The sequence below is a fragment of the Hordeum vulgare genome, chromosome 5H (genome assembly GCF_904849725.1).
Source record: "Hordeum vulgare subsp. vulgare chromosome 5H, MorexV3_pseudomolecules_assembly, whole genome shotgun sequence".
NCBI lineage: Eukaryota > Viridiplantae > Streptophyta > Magnoliopsida > Poales > Poaceae > Hordeum > Hordeum vulgare.
This window is the reverse complement of record NC_058522.1, coordinates 328,388,591-328,400,294: the sequence shown is the minus strand read 5'-3', so window position 1 is coordinate 328,400,294 and position 11,704 is coordinate 328,388,591. Positions and strand designations below refer to the sequence as shown.

At 49.0% G+C, this 11,704-nt stretch overlaps 2 protein-coding genes and 1 long non-coding RNA gene across 3 annotated transcripts; all 3 read right to left on the bottom strand.

Annotated features, from left to right (window-relative positions):
• Positions 1 to 320: 320 nt before the first annotated feature.
• LOC123398551 (putative pentatricopeptide repeat-containing protein At3g08820) lies at positions 321 to 2,555 on the bottom strand. Its single transcript, XM_045093009.1, has one exon. It carries the CDS (start codon positions 2,522 to 2,524, stop codon positions 581 to 583), a length of 1,944 nt encoding a protein of 647 aa, XP_044948944.1. The 5' UTR covers positions 2,525 to 2,555; the 3' UTR covers positions 321 to 580.
• Positions 2,556 to 2,937: 382 nt separating this feature from the next.
• On the bottom strand, positions 2,938 to 4,634 carry LOC123395882. Its single transcript, XR_006609848.1, has 2 exons — positions 3,571 to 4,634; positions 2,938 to 3,477 (listed from the first exon to the last, which is right to left on the bottom strand). It is a non-coding gene; the product is annotated as an uncharacterized LOC123395882 (long non-coding RNA).
• A 4,385-nt stretch (positions 4,635 to 9,019) lies between these two features.
• LOC123395736 (putative pentatricopeptide repeat-containing protein At3g08820) lies at positions 9,020 to 11,363 on the bottom strand. Its single transcript, XM_045090764.1, has one exon. It carries the CDS (start codon positions 11,249 to 11,251, stop codon positions 9,239 to 9,241), a length of 2,013 nt encoding a protein of 670 aa, XP_044946699.1. The 5' UTR covers positions 11,252 to 11,363; the 3' UTR covers positions 9,020 to 9,238.
• Between the last annotated feature and the right edge of the window lie 341 nt (positions 11,364 to 11,704).

Here is an 11,704-nt window from a genome sequence, read left to right as displayed (position 1 = left end):
ACTGTGATGCAGAAGAACAACTGGTAAGGTCTACAGGGTTGCCAATGACATAAGTTGTGCCATAAAACTCTTAGGCCCTGTTTGTTTGGTTTTTTGCAGCTTTTCCACTTTGGCAAAAAAAAACTCCTAAAGTAGGTGTTTTTTGCTTCGGCTTTTAGCTTATAGCATCATATAACAATATTGATTCATAAGCCAAAAGCCCCTATTTAGGAGCTTTTGTGGCTTTTTTGCCATAGTGAAAAAGCTGCAAAAGCAGAAGCAAAAGCCCAAACAAACATGGCCTTAACCATCAACCTAACACCTAAAGAGAGGCGCAAATATTCAGAAACATTGACACATTTTTTATTTCTGTAATAAACTGAAGCTACACACAAGAACAAACAAACCAGCGCTTCAAGTTTCAAAACGAAAATACAGCACCTTCTGATTTCTCCCAGCAGAATCAGTAAAGTGAGAGAGAAAAAATCATCAATTTGCTAGATTTTTGAGTAATTACCAATCTAGCTGACTCAAATTTAGTAATCAAAGGGACACAACTCTAACCTGCTCAAAATTGTAACTTCACACCAGTTTCCTGTTTCTACCAGTAGTCATTACAAGAGCAACAACCATCTTCAAAACAATGAAATCGGTTGTTATCCCGAACAATGATCTCCCGATGAGTTATCCTTGATATTAGTTTAATAGCAGTGTGACAGTCGGTGCAAACCCTAAGGTTCTTGGTGACCCTAATGACCTCCCCTGGTTGGGTACTGAGAAGGCAAAATGCAATGGCAAGTTTCTCGCTGTGATAAACCAGAGTGTGCTCCTTCTCCTCATCTTCAACGTCGAACATCACCACATCGGTAGTTGGTTTGTAACCCATGGTTTTCATTTCTATGCCTAATTCATCTAGCTTTTGGTAAATCTGATCCATCTGGGGATGCGACTTGTCTCCAACACGGAACTCATGGACCTTACCACTAAACTCAACCCAGCTATATGCACGGGCTTTCTCAACCCCTTTCACCTTCATGTCCGATCTAAGCTTCGCAGCATCCTCCCATCTGTTGCTGTTAGAGTATATGTTTGAGAGCATGACATAATTTCCGGAATTCCGGGGCTCTAGCAGGATGAGCTGCTTCAAGACATGTTCTGCAAGCTCAGCGTCTCGGTGAATCTTGCAGCCACCAAGAAGTGCTCCCCACACGACAGCGTTTGCCTGCATTGGCATATCATCAATAAGCTGATGGGCTTCCTGGAGCAACCCAGCGCGACTGAGCAGGTCGACCATACAACCATAGTGCTCAATCCTAGGCGTGATGTTGTATAACTGAGTCATGTTATGGAAATACCGCCGTCCATCTTTTACAAGGCCGGTATGGGTACAGCTGCAGAGAATGCTGATGAAAGTGTTGTCATTCAGTTTCATGCCTGACTTCTCCATCTTGCCGACAAGGGCAAATCCAATCCTACCATGCCCAGTCAGGCCCAGCCCCAAGATCATCGCGTTCCAAACAACAATGTCCCTGTTCCTCATCTGCTGGAACACGACCCATGCCTCGCCTGTGCGCCCACACTTGGCATACATATCAATCAGCGCAGTCCCTAGAACTGGGTTGTCAAGAAACTCATCCCAGTCCACTGTCCTGACTGCCTGCCGTCCCATATCAAGTGCACCCAGCCGTGTGCAAGCTGAGAGTGCCCCAACCACCGTGTAGCAATCTGGCTTCACTCCCTGAGTCTGCATTGCAAAGAAGAGCTCCAGAGTCTCTTGGGGGTGCCCGTTGGAAGCATATCCCCCGACCATAGCACCCCAAGCTACAGCATCCTTCTCCGGCATCTTGTCGAACACCTCCCTTGCCCTCGCCATCTCGCCGCACTTGACATACATATCTACCGCCGCAGTTGCCACAAAGACACTGCCCGCAATCCCCTCCCCCTGTGCCGCCCTCCACACGGCCTCCCCGGTGCCCAAGTCCGCGACCCGGGCGCATGCCGTCAGGACCCGCACGGCCGTGAAGCTGTCCGGGCGCATTCCGCTCGCGAACGCGTCCCTCGCGACGGCGACGGCCTCCCTGGCGCGCCCCGCGTTCATGTACGCGGTGATGAGCGCGGTCCAGGAGACCGTGTTGGGGCAGCGCATTTCGTCGAACACGCTCCGCGCACGGTCCAAGAGGTCGCATTTCGCGTAGAGATTGAGGAGGGAGGTGAGGACGTAGGGGTTGGAGTGGGAGGGGAGCTTGAGGGAGCGGGCGTGGAGCTGCTCGCCGACGGGGAGGGGGTTGGGGAGGCGGGAGGCTGACTTGAGGGCACATGGCAGGGTCAGGTGGGAGGGGACGGGGAGGAGGGAGTGTAGGCGGAGGGCGTGGACGTGGAGGCCGGAGGAGGAAAGCGCGCGGAGAAGGAGCGCGGAGAGGTCGGCGAGGAGGTCGAGCCGGAGGAGGCGGCCGTGGAGCAGTTTGACGGTGAGGGGTGGAAGGCGATCGCTGGAGCTGACGCCCTGGACGAGGACGCGGTGTATCGCCGCGGCGGCGCTCGACATAAAAATATAAAATTGCCAAGCTCTAGGTTGAAGGCTTTGTGGGACTGCTTTTGTACGGAAGTTTCTATTTTGTACTAGTACATGCAATGAACTCACTGTATTTTTGTGTGGGTGAAATCACTTTTTTTTTTGCGACGAGGGTGAAATCACATTATTAACTCAAAATGTTTTCAGGGACACAGATTATGTTTGCTCTCTCGGGGCATCTCTAACACATCTTTTAAACACTGATAATTGTCACACATGGCACGAACACGCGACAATTCTAAACATTTTTAATGGAAGTTTAGTGATGTGAACATGATAACTTTAGTTGTCAACTACTTTAACTTTCTGTTCAAATGGCCAATTTCAGTTTATTTTAGATGATAACTTTAATTTGAAAATATCAAAACCGAAGTGCTTATCATTTGGAATCTTTTAAAACTTGAAATTAAAGAGTAAAAGTGATATTGGGTTTAAAAAGAATAAACTTGCCCCCAGCCGACTATATTTAGTCAGTCAGCCACATCCGCTCGGACTAAAGTACAACTCCAACAGCCCTCTTTCCCCAGCAAAAACCAACCATAGAGAAAGTCGGCTAAAAAAAATACAAGCTCCAACGAACTCCTCTAAATCCAATATTTTCATTTTCATCCTAAAAACCTCATTTTCCTCTATACAGAGGGTATGATGCATATTTTCCTATAACGCAATTGACATTGACGGGAGACAACTACCTACATATGCATGCCTCCGCGCTCCCCTGCCTCTGCCTCAGGGTTGTCGCCACCGCGCCACCCAACTCATCGCCACAACCGCCGCCACCACGCAACACCATCGATGCCTCGTCGCTGACCTCCAACTTCGTGCCCGTTGCTACCCGTGGGCTGCCAGTAGCACCATCGCCACACGCCAACGCGAGGCCCTCGCCCCACCTCACTGTCGGAGCTCTGTCGGTGTCTTTGTGCATGCTGGAGGAAAAGATAGAGAGAGATTATGCACTCACACATATGTCAAGCTTAGTTTAGGGAGATGTTTAGAGGGGAATTGCTATAGCCGCGCACCTTTCACACCAGAGATAGACGAAATAGGTTTTCACCCTGCTTTACTAATATACTCGATACAATTGCTGGGACCTCAGCACAAGCACACCAAAAAAAACAAGAAAGATAAAAATGCCAACAATGTCGGATCAACGAAAGCAAAGATGACTCACAGCCGCTGCGTCCGTCGAAGAATTCCACCACACTCATAGCACTCCGGAACGCTGAATACCAAACAGCACTTTCAAGAAGGAAGGCGACGACTACGACGCTGCTACCCCGGACAAGTCCTACGGTTTTCCCCGATACGTGAAAGAGCGTGGGGGAAGGGGCATAATCGACGCCCTTCAAGAAGGCACGACAACACCCACGAACGTCATCGTGTCGATGCCAGACAAGCCGACAAGGATTTCTCCCAACCGCTAACCAACGACGACTCGGACGATCCATCATGCTCCACCATACATGTCATCCACCAATATAGGCCCCTACGGTCTTGTAGTCACCATCGCCGTCTCACCGTGGCAAGCAAAGCGAGACCGACGTGATCAAGAGGAAGCAGCCGGTAACGGGAGCGGCAGAGTCAACAGCCATGCCGGAGAGGACAACCTCCACCACCCTTGGCTGTAACCGACAGGACGCAGCTCGAGAGCAAACAAGACACCTCTGACCAACCGAGCCTGAAACAGGCTAGTGAAAGCTCCCGTCACCGCGCTGACGTACGCGTGCGATCGTCTCCGCCACCCCACGCACCAGCCACACCTCCTTCCGCCGAAGACGATGCCGGAAAGCCCACGTCAAGCCCGCCCAGACCCAGATGGCCAGATCTGGGCCGGAAGGGCGCCGCCGCCAGCCATCGCACCGCCCCGCAGCTAAGCAGCCACGCCACCCGCGAAGCTGCACCGCCACGGGATCCGTTGCCGGCCTGGGTGCATTGTCGCCAGCCGCCACCACTCGAGCCGCATCGCCGCGCAGGGGAAAAACGGACCGCCGCCGCCGGTACCACGCGAGCAAGGCCCGGTGTCCTGCGCTGGCGGCGACGGGAGGGGGATTAGGAGGAAGGGGAGGTGCTGGAAGGAGGAGGGAAGGGGAGCCCCCGTTCGCCTCGCTCTTCACACCCAGATTACAGATATATGAAGAGCCCCTAAACACTTAGGCTCCGTTAGGATTGTTGTTTGCTCCTAAATACCCCCATAAACAATACAAACCTCCAGCCATTGTTTTCAATCCAGGCTGAAATAACACCGCAGCACGTAGAATTTTTGTCCAAAAGGACCCCTCTCGAACGCATTTACCAGAAAAGACCACATGCAGGCGATAAAAACGGAAAGGACCCCCTTCCCGCGTGGCCAGGGCCAGCCCTTGGGGGGTTCCGCGGGGGCGGCCGCACGGGGCCCAAAATTTTTGGAGGCCCCCTGCATATATACGTGGTATTATAATTAATATAGAAAAAAACCAGGCCTATTCCGTGGGTCAAGAGACAAGGCAAATCACAAATGGGCTAGAGCGAAACTCTTATCCCCACGAGTCCACGACAGGATCGCTAGCTGCAGCCGCACGCACGAACCCCACGAATCACGAACGCTCTGCTCTCGTCTCCCTACACGGCGGCGGCGTGTTCCCTCAATCCCTCATCCCTAGTGATCAGAATCGCTGCAGCCGCAAAGCACGCCGCACGCACCGATCGCACGAAGCCCACGAACGCACAGCAGGACTGCAGGAGATCCAGCGCTCCCCTCGACGGCAGCTTCCGTTCCGGTTCCTCCGTGGCGTTCCGCGTTCGTCAGTATTTCCCACGTGAATCCCAACTCCCAAGCAGGGCTGGTGAGATGCAGCGAGCCAGCGATCATAATTCTTAATCTTTGCATGCAGCGATCATAATTCTTAATCTGGACGGCAATTGATTCCTTTTTAATTTTTGCATGCAGCGACCATAATTCTTAATTTTACTACGATTAATTTTAATCTTTGCATGCAGCGACTCAGCAGCGATTGTGATGGGATGTTATGCATCATAAAGTCTTAATTTTAATCTTTGCATGCATGCATCACAAAGTCTTAATTTTACTACGATCTAGTGATTCCTTTTTAATTTTTAGGTAGTTTATGCCCTAATTTTGATTCGTATTTATTTATTTTCATAATTATTATGAAGCCTAAATATATGTCTTATTCTTTTTGCTATTTATTTCGTTAATCTATACTATTTATTTATACTAAGGGGTCCTAAATTTTAGTTTCGCCCTGGGCCTTCGAAATCTCAGGACCAGCCCTGCGCGTGGCGGCAGGCGCGCCAGGCGGCACGTGGCACCTGCCGCCACCGCCCGAGGCGGCTGGGGCCCGCCGCCACCAGCCTAGGCGGCCGGTTGTGGATCCCGTTCCCGCCACGCCGCGCCGTAACGGACAGAGGCTGGGTGGGCCCTGCCGCCACCATCCCAGGCGGCCGGCCGAGAATCTGGGCGCCCACGACAGCGACGCTGATTGCACTAACTCTGAGGCTGCTGTCTCCTGCTGGTGAGCATTGCAATGCAAACGGCGCTAACTCCGGCGCTGACTCTCACCGACAAAACAGTGCACATTTTCTTCTTTATATACCGACGCTGCCTCCTCTCTCACTCTCCCGTTGCCTCCTTTCTCTTGCTTTAGCACACACAGCAGCTGCCTCCTCTCTCACTCTTCCGTTGCCTCCTTTCTCTTGCTTCAGCACACACAGCAGCTCCTCTTTCTCTCAAGAACTACTTCATACACATTTTAAGTGCTGATTTAGGACGGTTTTAAATTGGATTTTGAAGACGTCGTAGTTGAGTAAAAGATAGATCAAGGTAAGAGTTTTCCATTTCTGTTGATTGTGTTTGCATGCATGATGTTTTTATTTTGGGTTATTCTCACTGTCTTTTCATTTCTCTGTAGCTGAAGAACACACTCCTTTCTTCACTTTGATTCAAGATTTCTGGTCTTTTGGGTTGGATATCGAATATGTTGCAGTTGAAAGAAAGATAGATCAAGGTAAAATCTATTCATTTTCGTAGGTTTTGTTCACATGCACGGAAATTTTAGTCTATTTGATTAGTTTTTTAAGTATGTACTTTCTGTTTATTAACACTGTAATGTATCAATTTGTGTAATTATATATGCAAGACGCACGCATGCAACTAGCATTTTTGTTTATGTGATAATAGGTCGATTACTTTGATAAATTACTGGTGATATGTTTAGCCATGCAACTGCATTTTAGAAACCTTAGGAAGGTAAAAAAAATATGTGTGTAACATTTTTGATCATGTGATAATATGTCGACTCCGTTTATATGTAACTAGCACTTTTGTTAAACATGTAATAATATGTTAACTCCATTAGTATTATTATATATTACATGCAAGACGCGTGTGTAATATTTTTGTTCATGTGATAATAGGTCGAATTCGCTGATATTATACCGGTGATAAGTTAACTGTGATATTCGAAAGGATATTTTTGTATTCGTAAGGATATCCTCATTAAACCAGAGGTATGAATGACATATTCTAATTTATGATGTATTTATTTTGTATATGTAGTGTCGCCACAAATGGTACAATATAAATTATTATGCGTAGATGTATAGTCATTTGTGAATATTCGTCAAATTGTTATATGTAAAAAAAGATAAGTAATAGATGTTATTACAATGTAAATATAAGAATATGATTTTTAATGGACTAACTATGTAAATATGGCTGCTCGTTAGGTACTATTGAAAATTTGTTAGTGTTTTATTGGCACATCATACGTGAGGGTCTTTCTGGTGTGGATGTGTCTAGGTGCGGGATGACTACGGTTGTAGTGAAAGACATGGTTAATGTAGAGTATGCGGCAGTTAGAAGGTGCATCCGAACGGTGTTTGGTTCAGCGATGAATGAAAAAAATGACCATGGAGGCTTTCGTGGTTGAGGGAGGAAATCGTTGGGTCCTGCGGCGGGTTACTGGTGAAATATCATGGGCGTCGTACATGGGTTTTGCAAGCAATCCCAATAACTCCATGTATGGACAACCCATGGTTTATGTGGAGTTCATTTCTGCCAGTGATGTCGCCGAGTGCAGTAGCAGTGCCGGTGAGGCCGAGTTGGCCATAACTGTAGCCCCCGACGCCGGCCCATCGGAACCAACAGGTGGCCAACAAGTGTATGACACGGGATATTGGTCTGCGGTCGTTGACATGAGCGAACATGTCGAGGGATTGCCGAAGGCGCTAGATGATGACGATGATGGTCATTCTTCTGCCTCTTCGGAATCAGATGATGATGAAGTTGTTCCTCCTGAGAAGGCGGTCGCTGCACCAATCAACCCAGAGTTTTTACAGGTTATGAGCATCACCAATGAATTTCACTCTGTTGCTGGCCTAGAAGCGGGAAGTCTGGCCGTTGGATAGATTTTCCCAGATAAGAAATCTGCTAAACAAGCAATACATAGCTATGCAATTGCTATACACATGCAACATAGAGTGAAGTAGTATGATAAAAAGGAGTTGAAGCTCATATGCATCCATCGCGAGTTAGTGCAATCAGCGTCGCTGTCGTGGGCGCCCAGATTCCCGGTCGGCCGCCTGGGGTGGTGGCGGCAGGGCCCACCCAGCCTCTGTCCGTTACGGCGCGGCGTGGCGGGAACGGGATCCACAGCCGACCGCCTGGGCTGGTGGCGGCAGGTGCCCCAGCCGCCTCGGGCGGTGGCGGCAGGTGCCACGTGCCGCCTGGCGCGCCTGCCGCCACGCGGAGAGGGGGTCCTTTCCGTTTTTATCGCCTGCATGTGGTCTTTTCTGGCAAATGCGTTCGAGAGGGGGTCCTTTTGGACAAAAATTCCAGCAGCTAATATACACATGTAGGAGTAAATTTAATCCGTGTGTATAAATTTACACGGGTTCAAGTGGGGCCTTATAGGTGAAGTTATATAGGGAAATTGCTGGAGATACTCTTTGATGCCCTTATGGACCTGAATTTCAAGTGGCTAGATCTTGAATGATAGAGCTCGGATATCTTAGTAAAAATGTATAGAGATCATATTGAGGTTCTTGCTGCAGATGGACATTCCTGGAAAGCATCAAGAGAAATGTATTCCTCACAATAAAAAGGGTAAAAGGGCATTAGTTATGCATTCGGGCCTTGTCCTTGAGTCATGTGTATCTGCAGTTCGTCCTGATAATGTACAGATGAACTGTTGTGAGCACAGCATGTAAAATATTGCAACAACTAATTGTTCAAGTTCATGCATCATACTCCACCGTTCTTAAATTTAAGTCATTTTAGATATTTCAATACAAATTACATACGGAGCAAAATGAGTGAATCTACACTCTAAAATGAATCCGTATGTAGTTTATAATGAAATCTTTTAAAAAACTTATATTTAAGAACGGAGGGAGTAGTTGTTAGAGCCTGAACACCAGGATCTGAAAGTACTACAACAAGAAATGTAACAACTAATGGGGACACGAAAATTCAGCAGCCTTGAGAAATTTTAATTTATGTGTGCGATGAATTGCAGCCGTAAACAAACCAGCACCTTCAGGCTTCAGGTTACTTATAGCCGAAACAATTGAGTAAAAGAAAACCTCAATATGTCAAACTTTTGTGTAACTGAAAATCTAGCTACCTCTAGTTTACAAGTTAAAAAGTATGCTGCTAATCTTTTGTAACCGGACAACATATTTCTACTTCTACCAGTAGTCATTGCAAGAACAGCAGGCATCTCTGAAACAATGAAATCTGCTGTTATCCTGAACAATGATCTCCCGATGAGTTATCCTCGATATAAATTTAATATCAGTGTGACAGTCGGTGCAAACCCTGGTGTTCTTGATGACCCTAATGGACTCGCCTGGTCTGGTGGTGAGAAGGCAAAATGCAATGGCAAGTTTCTCGCTGTGATGAACTAGAGTGTGCTCCTTCTCATTTTTAACGTCAAACATCATCACATCAGTAGTTGGTTTGTGACCCATGGCTTTGATTTCCATGCCTAATTCATCTAGCTTTTTGTATATTTGATCCATGAGGGGATGCCAGTTATCTGCAACATGGAACTTGTGGACCTCACCATCAAAGTCAACCCAGCTATATCCGGTGACCTCCTTGACCCCTATCGCCTCCATGTGCAATCTAAGCTTTGCAGCATCCTTCCATCTGCCGCTGTTAGAGTATATGTTGGAGAGCATGGCATAGTTCCCAGAGTTCCAGGGCTCTAGCAGGATGAGCTGTTTCAAGGCATGTTCTGCAAGCTCGGGGTCTCGGTGAATCTTGCAGCCACCGAGAAGTGCACCCCAGACGGCAACATTTGCCTGCATTGGCATTTCATTAATAAGCTGATGAGCCTCCTTGAGCAACCCAGCGTGACTGAGAAGGTCGACCATACAACCGTAGTGCTCAATCCTAGGAGCAATGCGGTATAACTGTGTCATGTTATGGAAGCAGCGCCGTCCATCCTGTACAAGGCCGGTATGAGTACAGCTGTAGAGAAGGCTCATGAAAGTCCTGCCATTCAATTCCATGCCCGACTTCTCCATCTGGCCGACAAGGGCAAACACAGACTTATCATGTCCAGTCATGCTTAGCCCCAAAAGCATTGCGTTCCAAACAGTAATGCCCCTCTTTCTCATCTGCTGGAACACGAACCATGCCTCACCCGTGCTCCCAAACTTGGAGTACATTTTGATCAACGCAGTCCCTAGAACTGGGTTGTCAAGAAGCTGATCCCAGTCCACCACAGCAACAACCTGCCGTGCCAGATCAAATGCACCCAACTGCGTGCACGCTGAGAGTGCAACAGCAACTGTCTCGCAATTTGGTACCACTCCCTGAGCTGGCATTGCAAAGAAGAGCTGGAGAGCCTCTTGCGGATGCCCGTTGGAAGAGTATCCGCTAACCATAGCACCCCAAGCCACTACATCCTTCTCCGGCATCCTTTCAAACACCTCCCTCGCCTTGGCCATCTCACCGCACTTGACATACAAATCCACCGCTGCAGTTGCCACAAACACACTGCTCGCGACCCCCTCCCGCTCTGCAGTCCTCCACACTGCCTCCCCGGTGCCCAAATCCTCGACCCGGGCGCACGCAGTCAGGACCCGCGCAGCCATGAAGCTGTCCGGACGCATTCCACTCGCCAACACATCCCTCGCAATGGCAACGGCCTCCTTGGCACACCCCACGTCCATATACGCGGTGATGAGCGCGGTCCAAGAGATTGTGCAGGGGCAGGGCATTTCTTCGAACACGCTCCGTGCGTGCTGCAAAAGCCCACATTTGGCGTAAAGTTTTAGCAGGGACGTGAGAATGTGGGGGTTGGAGTGGGAAGGGAGCTTGAGGGAGCGGGCGTGCAGCTGCTCGCCGGCTTTGAGAGGGTTGGGGAGGCGGGAGGCGGACTTGAGGGCAACCGGCAAGGCCAGGTGGGAGGGGTCGGGAAAGAGGGAGTATAGGTAGAGGGCATGGAGGTGGAGGCCTGAGGAGGAGAGCGCGCGAAGGAGGAACGTGTAAAGGTCGGCGAGGAGGCCGAGCCGGAGGAGGCGGCCGTGGAGCAGTTTGACGGTGAGAGGTGGGAGGCGGTCGCTGGAGCTGACGGCGCTGATGAGGAGTCGGCGGGTTTTCTCGGCGGCGGACGACAGAAAAGCGCCAGGCGCGAGCGTTGTGGGAGGATTGCGCAACTCACTTTGCACGAATTTTCTCAGGACTTCCATTATAGCCGTCAACCTAGGATGAAAGTGGAGAGTCGAGAGACACGAGAAAGAAGACGTCTCTCGAAGCGGTGGCTCCGCCTACGCCTCCCGACGCCGCCGACGGCCAGTTTTCTCCTTTCTTAACTTTTTCTTTTTTGACAATTGCTTCAAAAGAAAAAATAACTTTTTTGACAAAAGAATCTCCAACGTAGTATAATTGCTGGAATGAAAGAGAGAAAGCAGAAGAATAGCCCAAATGATAAACGCCCACACGTGTGTCATGTTTGTTGTTCACACGTATCGATCTGTGTTGATTTTGTTTCGTCCGGATTTTGACAATGTTTAATTAATTTTGTGTGTCACGTAGGCATCATTGTGTGTGGGGGTATTGGTGAGTTCATCCGAACGCCCATTTGCACACACGCTGCATGCGGTTGCCACCTCCGATGTGCGGTGGAACTGCCGTGACAATAG

Excerpts from the sequence above, each read along its gene's own strand:
- LOC123395736 (XM_045090764.1), bottom strand. The coding sequence starts at position 11,251 with ATGGAAGTCCTGAGAAAATTCGTGCAAAGTGAGTTGCGCAATCCTCCC.
- LOC123398551 (XM_045093009.1), bottom strand. The coding sequence starts at position 2,524 with ATGTCGAGCGCCGCCGCGGCGATACACCGCGTCCTCGTCCAGGGCGTC.